At 42.1% G+C, this 18117-nt stretch overlaps 2 protein-coding genes across 2 annotated transcripts; one reads left to right on the top strand and one right to left on the bottom strand.

The window, feature by feature from the left end:
- Positions 1 to 3284: 3284 nt before the first annotated feature.
- Positions 3285 to 4051, bottom strand: MRPL36 (mitochondrial ribosomal protein L36). The gene has a single exon (XM_072852944.1). The coding sequence runs from the start codon at positions 4049 to 4051 to the stop codon at positions 3728 to 3730; it is 324 nt and encodes a 107-aa protein (XP_072709045.1). The 3' UTR covers positions 3285 to 3727.
- Positions 4052 to 4356: 305 nt separating this feature from the next.
- On the top strand, positions 4357 to 11629 carry NDUFS6 (NADH:ubiquinone oxidoreductase subunit S6). The gene is made up of 4 exons (XM_072852942.1): positions 4357 to 4508; positions 5358 to 5411; positions 9444 to 9566; positions 11483 to 11629. The coding sequence occupies exons 1-4, from the start codon at positions 4365 to 4367 to the stop codon at positions 11546 to 11548; spliced, it is 387 nt and encodes a 128-aa protein (XP_072709043.1). The 5' UTR covers positions 4357 to 4364; the 3' UTR covers positions 11549 to 11629.
- Positions 11630 to 18117: the final 6488 nt, after the last annotated feature.

The raw sequence follows: 18117 nt of genomic DNA, 5'->3' as shown, positions 1-18117 counted from the left end.
TCATAACTGTACGATGGAGACAGTCACAAGAGACATCAGTTGTCACACTCCTACTCCACTGTAGGGATTTAAAGAAGAATGAAAAATTTCTGGGGTAACCTAGACACAAAATCAGGAGGAACCCAAAAGCTGAAAATGTAATTGGAGCCTGAGCCTTATTTCAGTTTTCAGTGTATGGATTCTTCTTCCCATGTTATTGGGTCCTATTTCCTCCCTAAACCATTTTACATTCTAGCTGTGCTCTCCTTATCATTCCCCTCTCTTTCATCTTCTGCCCACACAACATCGGGGGGGGGGGAGGGGGGGATAAAAAAGAAGACGCATACAATTATGGAACTAATATAGATTAGTATTTTTAGTATTCCAGGACTAAATTTTTGGCCTGGGTAGCCTAAGAAGCAGTTGTGTACCCTATCCTTTGAAAAAGCTGTTTAAATAGCATGACATTCAGAAAGTCTGTAATGAAGGATGTGAACCCTTAGCTACCAACAACTAGGCTACTGGCTGACATTATTTTAGCTTCTCATTTTGTAGCTGTTGTAAATAAGCCTAAAATAAACATGCACCACCAGCAGCTCTAGTCACCTTCCTCATATCATCCAAATTACAGAAAGCTATAGAATCTGATTTCTTTTAGAACACCTCTGCAACACTTTGTGGACATCAACTAAAAAAAAGAGACTTAAAAGTGTGAGATTCAGTACTCCTGCCTAACAGATGGAGAAATTGAGACAAAGGCAAAATTACTTTTTCGAGATTACACAGCAAGTCAATAGCAGAGTACAATTACAATTCAGAGCCTTCTAGTTTCTAATTCTATAATTGTCTTTCCAAAATCAAATCTATTAGCACAACCAAATATGCTGTTTCAGTGATGGCCGTGAATGCTCCATTCTTTTGAACACTCCACCCCAGGTATCACAAACTGACCGTTCAGATGACGACACGTGAATAATTTACAGCCATATTAAACATCTGAATTCAAATTACTTCACATCTCAAGTTTCTTGAGATTACAGGGAGTAAATTTCACTCCCTGTTGCTGAGTGTAGACTGCATTTAACAGACACCACCTGGCATGAGTAAATCTGTCCCCGAGTCCCACACACTACTGCATCCGAAAAGTCTGGCCAGAGATCAACTGCTGCTCCTAGCCCTGGCAACTCATACTCGCAGGTCTCTCTCTTCACCACCTGACGTTGCTCTCAGCAAGCGAGCCCTTGTTTGAACACCTCCCCAGCAACCCACCAGCACAACTGACAAATTGTACCAGAGAGCTGCTCTTTTTTTCTGACAGAACCAAGGGGCTGGATTAACTGCCTGGGAAGCAATAAGACCAGCTGCCAATTACTTTTCCTAGAAAAAAAACCCCTGCAGACCCTCACTTCATCTGATGGCCAACTCATTCAATCCACAGCTCAGTCCTCACGCGTTCCTCATGATCCTCCAGGAAAGTGGGTGGGCCTGGAAATCACTGGGGTTTCTGGACGTACATACAGTTTACCTTAAAGGTGTACCAATAGCTACACTCACAAGGTATCACAGGGGTTCACAGCATACAGGTCTTTTCTTCTGCCGGAACAAAAAACACAGTTCACACCTACAAATGTGTACCATTAACTCTAATCTGAGAATTTGAGCTTTTAAAATCTCCAGTTGCTTAGACTACTTAACTGGCAAAGCATGTTAAAGGTGTAAAACTTTTCCAAGAAATTTCTCTGCTTACATTTTATTTACATGCACAAGCTCCAGTTATTTAGAAAGTAGTAGTTCTTATTTGTGAGTGCTTAAATTTCAACCAAACTTTTTGAAGTACAGCAAGTTTTCCACTAGTTCAAGGTTCTTTGGTTTTGAGGACGCTTTTACATTTTGAATCAGTCTGTCTCTCTTTAGTTAAATGAAGCTATCCATTTCTCTCCCCCTTCACTGCCATGAACTTGTTTGATGCCCCTTAAGGTGCGTGTGTATGTTAACTAACCTGCTTCTCTCTCTCCAAATCCACATTTCCAGTGATGAGATAGATGACTGAAAAGACAACTGCCCAACACATGGGAACCAGTCAATAACTATTGCCTCTGGGTTGCTTGGCCACAGCTTCCCAAGCTTAGCTTCTCATTGTCTACCAAACACCTAGAAAAAAAAAGATGTAATTATAAAAGTTACTGCAATTTTAAAGTTGTAGGATTATAACTGGGCAGAAAGTTCTTCAAGACATACTATCCAATGTCACAGCAGCCTCAAACAGTGCTCAACCAATTTCACCTTTTCTAAACTGGGGACGCTCTCTCACAGTACTCTGGCAAACTAGTAGCAGTAACTGGATAGTTGTCCAAAAGTTTAGTTTGGTACCTTCTGTTGAGAACTTGTGGTTCACAAGAAGATCGAACACTCCTGCCTCAAGCATAGCCATATTCAGAAGCATGAGGAACACCACTGGGGGCTGTAGCAATTTTGGCTGGCTAATTGTAATTCATGGATACCAGTCCATTAGAGTTTGCATTCAACAGTATGCTTGGCTGTGTGACCTCTGAGGCATTACTGTTCCCAGTCGTTCTCCCCACACCTCTATTAGGAGAGAGTTGTTTCAAGGGATATAGAAAAAAGTTGTATTTAAAAAAAAAACCCAAAGAAAAAAAAAGTATAATTCTAAAGCCTCATTGATTTATGTAAGTGAGCCTAAAGCTTTGCAGAAACTTAAGGCAAATTAGCTGAAATCTGAAATGACTATTTTTATCTTCTTTGCTGTAGACACCTACACAAAATGGTTTGCAAACTCCACCCAAAAAGGCAATGATTCCCAGGTATTGCCTTTTTATTTGGGTTAAGGTTTGGGAAACTACAGAATAGTAGGTACACCAGAAACATCAGAGAGGACTTATCTGAAGAAAGAGGAGGCTAAGAACGCTTCTGAATACATTGTGAACGGTCAATATATCATTAAATGACTTTAGACTTTAAACTTAGAAAAATGTTGATTACTTTACACTAGTTAAAATACCACCATCTCCCCGCAAAACCCACAATGATCAGCAGCAAGGGTTATTTACATTGGCATTACTGAAGCTACGTGGGATTGTGTCCGCTGCAACTCAATAGTTAAAAGAAATTTTTACCTCACCTGTGAACCAAGACAAAAGCTAGAACATCATCTTTCCATGTAGCATATTTAATATTATTTGCCACTTAAGAGCCCACCTGAGTTTGAAACTATCAGTTCTGTTATCACAGCTTTCGACATCTACTTTTTTTTTTAAGAAAGATTCATTGTATGTTGTAATAATGCACAGTCAGCGGCGTTTATTTTCATTTTGCTTTAATTAAACACAAATGCATCTCAGAGTCTGACGATTCAACTTTACCCTTACTAACTTAACAGCGAGGTGACTGTAAGGCTTCACGGCTAAGATGACAACAGGTCCTGAAAGTTATGGCTTCCCATTTCTGCTCTCAACATCCACGGTCTGAAGTTACGGCAAGGGCCATCAAGAACTTAACTTGCTCTACGTTAGCGTTAAGATGAAACATTGTCACCTACACCATTTTGCGATTTGCGTCCCGGCAGTCAGCTCTCAGAAGTGACGGGGCAGCCAGGGAAGAGAGCGCGGTCCCAGCGGCAGGGACGTAGAAAGCGGGACTCGAGGCCCGCCAGGCGAACACCGCGTTAACCCTCTCCTCTCCAGGGCCCCGCAGCGGCGCTCCCAGCCGGGAGAGGCTCCCGGCCGCGGGGCTACAGCTTCCGCTGCTTGTGCCGGGGGTTGGTCTTGCAGTAGACGTACAGCCGGCCCCGCCGCCGGACGATGAAGCAGTCCTTGCAGCGCCTCTTCAACGAGGTTTTCGTCTTCAGCCCCGCCAGGAGCGGCGGCAGCAGCGCGGGCGGCGGCGGGACGGCCAGCAGGCCGCGGGGGGCGGCCGCCCCGCACCACAGCGGCAGGGCCCGGCTCACCGCCGCGGGCAGCGCCGCCGCCCGCCACCACGGGGCCAGCGAACAGAAGGGCGAGCGGCCCAGCGAGCGGAGCGGCCCGGCGGCGGCCCTGGCCAGGAGGGACAGCATACTCCGCGCCCTGCGGGGACAGCGCATGGGTCAGGACACTCACCCCCCTCCCCTTCTCACCCCTTCCGCGCCACCAACCGCCACCAACCGCCCCCAGCCCCTCACGGAAGGCGCCGGGCACTGACCGGCACCGCCGCTGCTCCCCTCTTCACACCGCCGCCACGGACACCCCCTCAGCCGGCCCCGCGCATGCGCGTACGCCGCGGCCCGGCGGAAGAGCGCGGGGGCCAGAGAAGGGCGGGGCAAGCGGGGCAAGCGCTGCGGCCGCGCCTGCGCCCGCCCGCCGGAGCGGGGGTCACGTGGCCGGCTCAAGATGGCGGCGCCCGGCGCGACCTTCCGCTGCCTGCTGCCGCTGAGCCGCTCGCTGTCGTCCTGGCCGGTGGCGGCTGCTGCCGCCGTTCGGTCCTACGGCGTGCGGGCCTCCCATACCGGCGAGCTGGTGACGCACACGGGGCAGGTAAGCGCGGTGCCGCGGCGAGAGGAGGGCGGCCCGAGGGTCGGTGCTGCTCCTGCGCTGCCCGGGGAGGGAGGGCGGGCGCCTCCGGGCTGCATCTCCCGCTGTGCCGGCGCCTGAGGGAAAATGCTGCCGGGGCTGCGAGCGGGATGCTGGTGTGCTGCTTCATTTAGTACGTGCTGTGGAAATTAATGCTCTTGGATGACGCGTAGGTAAAAGGTACGCACGCTTTCAAAAAAAAGGCTGTTAATCTTAATAACAGGGTCATTGGCCATGACCGAGCGCTGTGGTCTGAACCCAGCATCTGATACAGCTGAAGAGTTGGCCCTCGTGTCAGTGCCTTGTAACTCCATTTTATCTGTTCTTTAATGTAAAAACTGAGCGTGCAAAATAGAGAGGCTTGTGTAGTATTTTGTGGAGATGTGAAAGAGGCATGGCTGGTGGAGCTGACCTGGGAAGGTTCTCACTGTGGTTACTTGACCCATAAATAAATGGGAAACTTGAATTTCCTAGTTTAGTTCACCTTCCAGATGGCAGTGTGGGATCAAGGAACAGCATTATAAGTAATAAATCTTTTGTTTGCCTCTAAGGTCAGAGCTAAGGTTTTTGTTAACTGGCTTTAAACCTCATCCCCCCTCCTTTTTCTTTTCTACTTTCCAATCTAAGATTTATTTTCCTGTGTGACAGAAATGGAAACTACTTTTTCTGTGTGGTACGTATGTGTAAGATGATGCAATACTTGAAACGGAGGAAACTATTTAAACTATTTAATCTTGACAGTGCTGTAGCCTTTCTGTTCTTTGGTTATGGTCATTGCTTTTTAAATAAGATCAAGTTTATTTTATACTTTAGGTATATGAAGAAAAGGATTATAGAAGAGTTAGATTTGTTGGACGACAAAAGGAGGTAACTCATTCTACTTTTACTCATGGGAGAGGGGGTGGTTTGTGGGTTTTTTTAATACCTGATATTGATGTGCTCACCTTGATTGTTATTATAAAAACCAGAAACCAACAAACCAACCAAACCCAAAAACCACAACCAAAACCAAGCAAACAAAAAACCCTACCAAAACCAAACTGTTTTGGATTTTGGGTTTCGGTGGGGTTTTTTCACTACAGCGAAAATTCTTCCTTTAAGACAGCTTATAGTAGCTTCTGTGTACCTACCTACTTTTGGTAAATTTGGAAAATTCAAGACTTGCTCTATACCTGTTAAGTGCTTACATTTAGGCTGTGGAAGCTGTAGGCATTTGAGCATCTTAAACTTGGACCACTTTTTGTTTTAAGCGTGTGCTTTAAGAAAACTTTAAGCATGCTTTTAGTGCTATTTGTGTTCAGAAAAATCACATAATTAAATGCTCTGCTGAATTGTGGCTCTATATATCTGTTTAAATGTGTGTTTTGAAGCTTAATTTGCCTCTGCATAGTTAAAATCTTGATCTTTACCCGAACTACATAAGATTTTTTAATGAGGGCACTTCATTTCCAGAGGCTGGGAAGCATTTGCTGAAACAGTGATGTGATTTAACAAATAAAACTAAAATTTAGAGTATTCTGAAATAACGAAGCCTCAAGGGCAAAGTCTAGTAACACCAGCATCGGCCAAAAGTACTACTGTGAAGTTATCTTGTGGGCCTGTTGTTGCTGCATATCAATAGAGTGGGTATGTGAAATTGTAAGTCCTTTAGCACCGAGTTCTCCCTAATGATTGAGCAGCACGGCTCCCTGAGGGATCTACTGGCCTTTGGGAGAGAAACAGATTGTTTCAGCTAAATTGTATTCCTCAATGCCTGAGCATCTGGTTAGTGCCTTCATGTTAATGCTATAAATGTGTATGTATAGTAGAGGCATATAAGGTGTGGTAGATTTTTAAAGTAGTTATGTATAAATATTCCCTTCCTAAATTAACCTGAACTAATTATGCTGATTTCTGAGTTTTTGTATTGAGTTTACCTCATTGTATCACAGATACAATTTGTACTCGTGCTGTGTGGCAAAAATAGGGGTTCTATATGGGAAATAGTTAAATGAAAACATCACTTAAAATGCTGAAGTAGTTTACTTCTAGGAGGATAGTGGCAAAGTAGGTCTCTCCCAAATGCAATGCCTGTTTCTGTGATACTTCTGTAACTGTAGGAAATGCTCCTTGAGCCTAATTCTCCATAGGGCACAGGTCCCTCTGATGTGCCTTTGCCAAGCAGCTGATTTTGGACTTACTTTCTGTGTGGTGAGGAACACCCAGGGTTTTCACCCTTCTCCAGCAAAAGCCGAGCTTTATGTCTGCTGAGCAAGGTTTAATGCTAGGTTTTAATTGTGACGTCGGAACAAAATTTACATGTTAAATACTGAAATGATCCTCATCTGTGCTTATTAAGGGGATCTCTCTCTAGAGACTTTGCCATAACCCTGGGAGATCCCCCAGTGTATTTCAGCTGCTAGTATTAGGGTTTCACAGCTGTGTCTGTAGTCCAAATGTTGTCTTGTTTCCGAGCCTGTGAAGTTGGTCACTGTATTTTCTCGGTTGCGTCTTCTCTTTGCCTTCAGTGTGCTCTGGGTGGTTGAGCCTGGCTTGTGATCAGCCCAGTCCAGCCACAGCAGCTTTCTTGTCTGGGGACGCAGCCTCTGGATGCAGGTGCCCTCAGTGAGGAAGTCTGGGCCCGCGCCTGGGTGCTGCATGTGGCCTCTCCGGGCGGTAGCCAGGCCCAGGGACATGGCCCAGAGTATTGTGGATATTGTCCCCTCAGTTCTGCCAGCCTCATTGTTAATGAAATCCATGTGTTTTAGCTAAAATCATTGTTCTCTGCGCTGGATGTGCGGAACCGGGGGATTAGTGCTCTCTGGTAAGGGCCTAAAGCAAGTAGCTGTGAGAAAACTGAGCGTGGCAACTGTTAAACTGCATCTGTTGCAGTCTTACTAGGGCCATCCTGCCCTTGTACAATCCTTAAGGTACCACAGAACCTATTTTGACACTGCCATTCCCACTTTGGCTCTACCCTTTCTGTTGGGCTGGTGCAGCAGCGAGGGCAACTGACCTCAGAGCTGCTACTGTTTAAATATAACCTCCTGCCTTCCCTCTGGATCTTTGGACCTGGGTCTATTCCAAGTTTGTTTTTCTCTCTCAGCCTTGCAGACCATGTGCTGGCACAGGCAAGTAGGTGGAAAGAAGCAGCAATGGGATTGTTAAACTGGTGCTATGGCCAGGAAAAAAAGTTGTTCATTGAATTATGCATTGGGCAAGGAGCATTTGCATGTACTGAGGGAAACAGCCCCTTCCTGCTAACTACCTCTGTGCTTTAATTGAAGGGACGCGATGTAACTGAAACCACTTTTTTTTTCCCCTCACAGTTTTTCCTCAATCTCTCTTTTTTTTTTTTTCCCTGGAATGTTTTCCCTGTGAATTCCTAGACTTTTGTTTAGTAGGCTGAACGACAGACAAATCATAGTTGTACAGCAGATGAGAAGTTCTTGCTTCCCCTTTCTCCCCACAAATACCTTTGCGGTTAAGAAGTATTGGGAATAGAGGAGTTCTGCTTCTGATCTCGAAGCAGGGGTGCATCACAGTGCTATCTCTCTCCTTCTTTAGCGTGAAAGGAAGGATGCACAACTTGGAACGTTATTAAAAACAGCACTAAAAATCCTTGCAACTTAACTAAGATCACATGTGACTTGCACACACAGGCCCCAGGCAGTGAGGTTCTTGATGTTGTCAATTTGCTTCAATACTGAAAGTTAATTTTTTGTTAACTTTATTTAGCTATCATCTTCTTTAGGTAAAGAAAGTCCTGTTGTTGGCAAAACTGACTTTTCCACTGCTGTACCAAAAACGCAAATTTTGGGGAGACTTAATTGGAGGCTTGGCAAAAGAACCTAGGTGGTTGTGTACTAGAACGATATAAAAATACCGTTGTAATTCTTAGGGATTCATTTAATGGACACTTAGCTATTTTATACTTTTTTCTAAGAATCTCATCTTCATTCAGATGCCAGCATGTTTATGAACCTTACACACAGAGCAGCAGATAGTACCTTCTTTGGGTGTGCATGTTATTTTACGTTCTTGCATGTGTAACATCACCTTTGAAAAAGCTGGCCCCTCCTGGAGCATGTTTAGCTGAGGGGTAGGGGTGGTTGTCTGCTCGGTGCTGGCTCGGAGCGGGTTGGAAGAGGCTGGTGTGGATGAGGGAGGAAGGCGCTATGGCTGGGTGCTGTAGGTCCTGCTGAGGCACAAGTTGCTGTGTCGCAGGCCTGTCCAAAGGTGGATATGTTTGCCAGGACATGTAGATGGGCTCTAGGAAAAAGGCCTACTTGACAGTGATGTGCATATTCAGGAAGTGTGGATAAGATGGATTTACAGAGTGGCATAGTGACATTTAGAGGTTTTTCTTTTTTTCTAATGCTGAACAACTTGCCTTTCTGACTGGTGTTATGCACCACGGTCATGTTTTCCTGATATTCCTGTGCAGTGATAGAATAAGGTGCATGGTGAGAGGCTCTAAATTACCAGCAGTTGTTTTATCTCGCTCTTGACCTTACTTGTCCCACCATTATTTTTGAGTTTATCAGCAGTGAGTCTTTTGCAATTTTATCATGTAGTCGCTAAAGCAGAATACAGAGGCAGTGTCAGTTAAGTATCTTCTGTTCTTGGCTGCTTGTTCCTGCTCACCTCTCTGCTGAATCTGTTTAGGTCACGTTGTAAACCTGAGCACTGATGTGGCCTGCGTATCAGGGGAAGGGGATTACTTTTGCAGAGTTTAACATGCTTAGGTCACTGATCTGGCTTATAGCACAGCCTAAGAGTTGGTGGAGGAGGTGGGAGGAAAAATATGCAAGAACTTCTCAAGATGGCTGTAGCGGAACTGCTTGGGGTGGCAGTAAATAGCAATTGCTTTCTATTTGAGTGGGGAAGGTATCTGAAAGCTTCCTTTTTCTCTTACAGGTGAACAAGAATTTTGCGATTGATCTGATAGCAGAGCAGCCTGTGAGTGAAGCTGAAAGCAGAGTGATATCATGCGATGGTGGTGGCGGAGCTTTGGGACATCCTAAAGTATACATAAACTTGGTAATATCTTTTGATCTGTGCATAGCATGTTTTGCCTGTCAGTTCTTGTTTGTAAGATCATCTACTTTTTGGCATGTTAGTTTAACACAGTGAAAGGATTAACCACCTGAGGTGTTAATTTTATTTGGTGCCTAATATATAATTAAGATTTCTACTCAGAAGAGCTACAGGGTTCCATTTGAAGATACCAGGCATTTCTTGCTCTTGATTTTGATTTGTTTGGTGGGATAATCAATTTTTTTGAAAAAATAAATCAACTATGAAGTAATATGAGCAAGCAGTGCCTTGTGAGCAAAAAATAATATGCTTGCTGTGTTTTGAGAAACTTACTCTAATTATTTAAATGCCACTGTGTAGACTGAGAATACATTTGCAATATTCTTGGGAATATGCAACTTATTTTGAATCCTGCACATTCAAGAAAAAAAAACAAGACAAAACTCTTTCAGTCTGTGGGAATCTTGGTAGATTGAAGGTTTCCATCATGGTCAGAGAATCAGTGAAGAATAAATGTCGTCTTATCTTAATATTTACCCTGACAGTAGTGATAGTTTCCAGTGTATTCTTATTCTAGAGAGTAAGAATATTGAGGCTACTGTCACATGACCTCGGTGGAATCAACGATGACCTGTTGCTTAGGTACTGTTCTCAGGCAGACCCTGACTGCAGATGTCTTAAATTCTTTGCTTGCTCGCTTAAACTTTGACATTTGCTTAATACCCAAAAGAATCATGTGGGAGAGCTGCTGTCCTTTAGTGTCAGTGTTGTTGTGACTCCTAACTATAATCATAAGCATTTCTATTTTGAACAAAGTAAGCACTTTATAATGATTCATTTTACATTATTCAACGTCAAATGCTTGGAGGTTCTAGTTCATAAAACTTAGGAAGCTTGTGTTCTTCAGTCTTCAGTTAACTTCTGTAGCACACTGCTGATCGGTTGCATTTATGTTGTTTTGTTTGATGTGCGCCATGCTCTTCTTGAAGAATGCTTTATTTTTTTGTGAATTTTGAGATCTTTTTGTGTTAACAGTCAAATTACAAGACATCTGTGTTTTAGTTCTTGAAAGCTAATGTCTGCAAAGAGAGAATGGTATTAGACCAGCTTGTTTCCCCTAGCCCTAACAATTGAAATCCAGGCTTTCGGGGGGTGGAGGGTAGTCTGGATTTTTCATTTCTAATCCTGTATTAAGGAAGGGGAACCATGAGTTTACTTCATTTAATGACTGCAAATAGTCATGTTGCTAAATAACAGAAGATCCCTTAGTGTTTATCTAACTGTCTTGTCTTTTGTTGTGTTAAGGAGGACTACAACAACAGCTCACGGTCAGTTGCACTTCTAAATTTTTTAAAAAATTTAGATGTATCTTTTGGAGAGAAGAATAAAATTTTTTACAGTAGTAACTGCTACTTTTCTCTAAAATGTTGTCTTTCAGAATTTCTCCTAGAATCCTACTGAAATTTCCTACTTTGTGCAACTAACTGTCAGCTTACATTACTGGCCAAAATTCCTGTCTAGGTGTAACTTGGAATGCCAAATCCTTTTCTGTGTTAAAATAATTATGAAATGATCTTTTCAGAACATTGGAACAGATATAACTGAACTCACTTGTCCAGTTTGGTAAGAGGATCCTTTATTGCTGAAGAGATACCACTTGGCTTGACTTTAAAATTACATTGTTGGGATTAGGCCTGGTAGTTAAAAGGCTGGCAGAAGGGAAGCTGCATAGGGTACAGAAATCAAGCACGAACCTCATACTATTGGTCTTACTTCTAGTGTTCCAAATAAGGTGAAACTCTGTACTTCAGCTATATTGATCCATTTTAAGATGGCACATATAAATAAGAGAAAATTTGTAATTTCCAGAAGTTTTATAAAGTGAAACTAGCAGCTGTTGTATTTTTATATTTTTGCAGGACAAAGATACAAAGACTGGAACATGTGGCTACTGTGGACTTCAGTTTAAACAGAAACATCACTGAAAGATTACCCCTGCGTGCTTGCAGATTTCTGTTCAGATGTTAACGTTTAACTATAAATAAACAACATATTTAGAAACTCAAGATTAGCATTTTTGTTTATCTTAACTATGGAAAGTCCGGTCTGTACCTTTTTAAAACCCAGCTTGTCAAGTATTTGAGAGCTGAATGGCATTACAATATCTGCTTTGTACTTAATCTGGTTTTCATGGAACAAATGTCCTGCCTTGTTTGGCAGACTTCTTGCAGGCTTGGAAGTGGTGTCTGGCTGCAGCATAGGTTTGGTTTGTACTAGGTAGATTTGTATTCTTTTCAACACTGAATTGGATATAAATGTTTACTGGGGGATTAATTATCCTAGGTGTTTGTCTTTTGGCATTGTTTGACACCCTTAATTTGTTCATGGCCTAGTATCTATAGCTAGATTCACAAATGGAAGCACAAAGATGATATGATACTCAGCAGTACAACACTTACTCCTGGAAGCAAGATTGTCATCTGTGAATTAAGTAGCTACACTTGCCACTTGTTTAAAAGAAACAGCCAGTTCCTTAGAATGGTAATCAGTGTGAGCTGGCGAGCTATCTAAGCTGGCATATGTGAAAGGTGAGAACGTAAGCATTTGGCCTCTATTTGAGAGGATCAGAGCCTAAATATCTGATTCTGCTTGGGATTCAGACCCTTGAAACCTCTTTTGGAACTGGGTCTTGTCAGACTCAAAGTAGGGATTACTCCATTACAGGTAGTAGCTTCTGCTCCTTTAATACAGATAATCTGACAATGAGAGCATCCACCTATGTGTAACACCACCTAGGCTGTGTGAGGCTGGTTGTAGGACATCATCTACCTTCCTGCTTAATTTTACTTATGTAGCATTCCATCATATAAGCATGACTCTCAAACAGGGCATGTGTCTAGAGAAGGAGGGTCTGAGTTTTGGTCTTTGCTCCAGAAAGTATTTTAATCTGTTGTCAGTAACTTTTTAAAATGCTGGTGATGGAACATGGTCCCAGGTAGTAATTGCTGCTTGGCCAAAGTTTAATGGGCCATGATTCTAAACCTGTTGTTACCACTTTAATGAAATTGATGTGGTGGTGGTACCAAATTGTGGTGGTATCAAATTGAACCAAATTATGTGGGCCTACAGCTGCTTAACTTGCTTATGTCAATTTATAGATGAAGTTGAACCGACACAGTCAGGTGTAAAGCAAGGTCTGAACTATTCTGTCTGTAGAAGTTGTGTGTTTAGAGGCTATACTGCAATTACTCGCATGCATGTACACCCCTCCTTTTTTCATTCATTCCACCTGTAAGAGCTTAACCTCCCTTTCTGTCTCTTCCCCTTCTTCCTCCTTCCCTCTGTTTTTCTCCTTTCCATTGCTGCTGGTTGCAGCGATCATCTGACTGGCCTTCAATTCATTCTTTGTAATAACCTAGATTTAGGAAGTAATATTAGAGTTATGCATTGTAAATTCAGAGTAGGTTACTGAGCGCTGACTTTTCTATAAGCTCAGGTCTGACCAAGGCTAGATGGCTGTTATGATGGTTGTAGTTTTGTAATGTTAGTGCAGCGGCCAAGTTCAAGAAGATTTAATGCATGTTGCATTTCGAGTAGCACCTGAGCATGTACAAAGGTGGCAAAGGATCCTTTCATAAAACCCAGTAACTTGCATTCAGCCTATCTGACCTTGTACAAATGATCTGTCAACTGAGCATAAATGGTCTTCTGGTAAGTCCATCTCATGCTCTAAATATAAAGTAATTACTTGAACTTGCAGTGTCTGTCTTTAAGCATAAATCTGGTTACTTTTTAGTCTGGCTCTCTACCAGTTTGTAGAGCATCTTGGTTTGCATAGTTCTCTCATGGTGCAATCATCTCTGCAAAGAGACCTGAAACAAGTAATCATACATGGTCCTCTTCCTTGGGCTTTTGATTTTCCTATGAATAATATATCTGCTTGGATCACTGCTGCTCATAATAAATTAACAATGTTTAAATTGGCATGGTATCTGCTGAGGACCTAGACAAATCCCATCCCCTTGGTCTCAACTATGGAATGCTGTTCTTGGATATTCTCCCTAAAGTACTTGTGATATGTGAAGCTGTTGACACCAGTGAAACAAAGAAGGTCTCTACTTCGCTCTGGTGATCTTCACAGGAAAACTTCAGACTTTGCTCCTTATCGTTTCCTGTGTGCTAAGTTTATATATCCAGTTGGTAATGGCTGTTTATATGAAGCCTTGCACTTTGAGCCACACCATCCACATACCTGTGGAAAGGCCAACCTTGGTCTGCCGCAGGAAGTAGTGAGGGAAAACAGAAACTTTTACTGTGGTGGTCACAAGCAGATACACATGAAAATGGATCTATGAGGATAGACTAAAACACATCAGTATCAAAGTGAAGATAGACTAAAACACGTAAGTACCAAATCAGCATTGCAGTTCTCGGGCAACAAATTCAGACTAGAAAGCAATATGGAATAAAACTTTCAGACTTAAATTCTATGTGTTACTGTTTTTGTTCTTCATACATAATTCATCCCAGGCTGGAACTATAGTCTCTTACTCTGATTACCAGAGTACAAGCTATGGTATATAACAGAGTATAACCAGAGTTATACTCTGTCGCTATGGAAATATGAAGTATTCTACACTGATGTGTATCTTGTCTTAACTGTATCTTGCCTTTACCTCCTAAAACCAGATAGGCTCTTTTCCCTTTCCTGCCACATACATTAGTGATTTTCACCAAGAAAAGCTTATGTATTTAAACTTCCAAAACAAATAAAGACCATCCATCCTTTTCCTCATATTACTTGGTAGCTCTCTGTACTCTAATTAAAGAAGTAACGAAAATGAATTTACAGGGCAAGTCCTGTTTGTTCACAAGAGCACAAAGCACTGCTATGACTACAGCATAATATGCAAGTGCACCTTTTTTAGAACTTCTTTCAGTCATATGGCATCTGATTGTGCTCTGGAGGTTGCTCTTACAACAAGCTTCTCCAAATCAGCAAATAGCATCCCTATACTTGTTACTCTCTGACCTGCCAGTAACACTTGCACTTTTTATTTAATGCTATTGCAAGTATCAGATAAAATACAGCATCCTGTAATAGCAATAGAAATGTTTGGTTCTGTAATATCCACATCGTTGGCATTCTTTGGTATGTTCCCTGCTATTGGTCTGTGTTTTTCTGAGAGGCAGTTCAGTCTTTCTGTGGTAGTCTCTGAGCATGTCGTCTAAATTTAAAGCCAGGGATCCTTGAGGAGCACATCTGACAATTCAGTTTTGCCAATGGAATAGATTGATCAGGGAAAAATGACTCTGCATTCTCCTTGTCATAAAGTTTGTGGCACAAATTGTCATGCATCTCCCCCTCCAGAGGTCCATCAGCCCTTGTGTAACTAGGGAAGAATAGCAGTTTCAGTTTTCATAATCAGAGGCAATATAGTAGAGCAAAAAAAGTAGAATTAAAAACATGATATGTATTGTTGCTGTAAATGTCACTCTGATGTGATCATCCTTTCACATGCTTTTCTTTTTGCCAAGCATTGCCCAGTGTTAGTAGCTTGTGCAACAAGATACATGTTGAAGACCTCGCATGCCCACGTAGTGACAGCTTTCATTCCATGCTTTCCAGATTCCAAATCATTTTCTACTGACTGATTGCAGCGGGGGGTTGCAAGTGGAATGTGGTGATCATCCGTTTTTCCATGCACAAAGCAGCTCGTGGAGCTCAGATGTCTTTGAGATATGGTGAATTTAACTGACAGTTACCAGAACTTATTTTTCTGCACCTGAAAGTTATGCAGTCATTATTGATTATTCCAGGTTTGCATTGCCATCCAATCACTTGATGCTCATTTCGCCATCCAAAATCCTCAGCATGATGTGATGGAGCACTGGGAACATTGCCTTAAAGCACCTCTGTTTTTTTTAAAGGGGCTGTTGGTTTCCCTTAGTGTGATACAAATGCTGTGAGAATATGCATAACTGCACTTACCCATACATCATCTGCTGATACAACATCCTGCTTTAGGAAGTCCTCCCCATCAGCCTGCTGTGCACACATTTTTATTGACATACTGGCAGCTGTATGCCAGGACAAATGCTATCAACAGCACTTTCCAGTGGAGATGTCATTTTAGTGAGCACTAGAATTCAAGCAAAAAGTTCTTATCCCTAAGCAGTGTAAGCAGTGTGAATCCAGTCGTGAAATGAAAATATACTTAAACATTATGGAATTTGTAAAACTAGCTGCAGCATTGTAGGTGTTTTCCCACCTTTTTAACATTTGGCTTTGGATGTATTTTCTCCTTTACTTTTTTAAACTTTCTTCCTGTTTTCATTCTTGTCCTCTTCCATGTTTCTGTTTCTCCCCTTCCCCCAATCCCTTTATTAAGGACTAGGTCTTTGACAAAGCAATGGTTATCTTATAATAAAGTTGTCTCTTTGGAACAGCCTCTAATGCTTATCTCCTGCTTCAATAAAAGAGTGCCAAACAAAAGCCTGTTCTTTCTGAAACTCTCTCACTTGGTCAAAGGCATAAATTAAAGTGATCTAAGTAGGCAGGCATTTGGCTAGATTTGCTCTTAATATGTGGATCAAGAAATCCAGAGTGCTTTCACTACAGTCATTAATGATTAAAATGAGATCTCTTTATTTTGGACTAATTACAAACGTAGGAGAAAGACCTAAGAGACTTTATTGTATAGCAACCTGGTAAAATATTGCATAAACTCTGTTAGTCTTCAGTTATGATTTGTCTTAACAGCAGATCATTTCTGGTTGTGTTAACTTTGGCTAAATATTGAAATTACTGACTTTCATTGGCATGAATAACTTTCTAAGATTTAAATTTGTTTTCTCTATGGGAGATATAAGGAAGAGGAAGAAATTAGCGTAGAAGCCTGCTGTAATATATTTACTTGGGACAGAATGATTTCTAATTTTTTTTTTCCAAAAGATGTAGTTAGGAACACACACACACACACACAAAAAATAAAGATTTTTCTGACCGTATACATTCTTCTACTAAACTTTAATTTGTTGTAAGAAAGAGTCAGTTTCAAGAAAACTTGGAGGAGTAAGGTGGTTCTTTGTTTCCAGGAAGGAATTGTTGATGAAGGGAAGGAGAAAATCGCACAAGATGCATCTTCTCTCTCCTCTCTAAATAGTCTGCAATTGGTAGCAGACCTATGATTTAATACCTAATTAGACTCAGGGAAGTATCTTAATCCTTGGACCGTGAAGTGCTCTTTGGAAGCTTTTCCCCTTTACAAAATGTAAAACCTGGTTCTTGGGCATCAGCTGCTGAAAGGAAATCTGTTTTAGATACTAAAAAAATGGATTTCTAAACAAATTGGTGTAACAGTGACTGTAGCAGAAAACCTTAAATGGTGATACAAAACAAGATTATTAAGCCTAAGCATCTGTTCATTATCTGTAGGAAATAAGATAATGCTGTATTGGAGAATTCTTATGTGACTGATGTGTACTGCAGATTTCATGTTAACAGTCCTAAATCTTAACCTAATCAAATTATGTCCTGAACTCTGACTTAAAACAGTAAGGACAGGGACTTTCTTTTAGTGTCTTTTGCTAGACAACTGTGAGGTTGTTAGGGGTTTTTCTGAGTGCTTTACATGGGTAGCGAGACTGTACAGAAAAATAACTTCTTTGGCAGCATATGAGTAAATAAGGAAAGCGTATCAGGTGGGTGCTAAGGATACAGTAGTGTGATTGAAGATACAGGCATTGGTATCTGCCTGACCTAACTGTAACCTGGAGTGCCTGGGTGTAAGGGAGGTTGGACACTGAAAATGAAAGATTGTCAGAAAAAGGTTTTCTTCCATAAACATATTCTGTGTGGCAAGGATTCCACTGGTGTCCCCAACAGCCCAGGTCCTTCTGTGAGGGGAGAGGGCATGGACAGATTTGAAATGAAGCATTGTAAAGGCTGAAGCTGGCAGAGGGATCGGAGCAGTTGCCCTCTTGGTCGGCTCCAGAGCTATAAATCCCATCAGCTGTGGCCTCCTGCAGAGCGCTCTCAGGAGCAGCACACCTAGAGTGAGAACTGGACCTGCTCCAAGTTCAGTTTGTGCCAACTCTGAAAAACAAGCTGAGTGACATGCGGAGGGGGGATACAGGGGCTAATGTTTGAGTGTAGTGTACTAGTCACTCATAACCATGAGGATCAGGAACGAGGCTATTGCCTGTCTACATGTGGGAGAAGATTCTTACCTAATATTGTTGATTTATTAATTGATTTATAAACATTCTTGAGTTGATTTTGATTCTTGTTCCTTCTGCACAGGTATGTTTCTGGAGGTTTAAAATACTTGGACTCAGTGCCTATGAATTGGATGTGGTGAAATCTGGTATTTTCAGATCTGGTAACTGAGTTTCCTAGATTTCTGGATGGGAGTTCAAGTTGGCTCTGTTTGTACTTGAGGAGGATGGGTTGCCTGGGTTTTTAGGAAGGACCAGTGAGGTATTTGAGCTGGCTGTTTTTATTCTTTGGCAGAAGCCTTTGGCAGAAGGATTACTGACATTATCTGTACAC

The sequence above is a fragment of the Ciconia boyciana genome, chromosome 2 (assembly GCF_034638445.1).
Source record: "Ciconia boyciana chromosome 2, ASM3463844v1, whole genome shotgun sequence".
In the NCBI taxonomy this organism is placed as follows: Eukaryota; Metazoa; Chordata; class Aves; order Ciconiiformes; family Ciconiidae; genus Ciconia; species Ciconia boyciana.
This window is presented reverse-complemented; position numbering and strand designations above follow the sequence as displayed.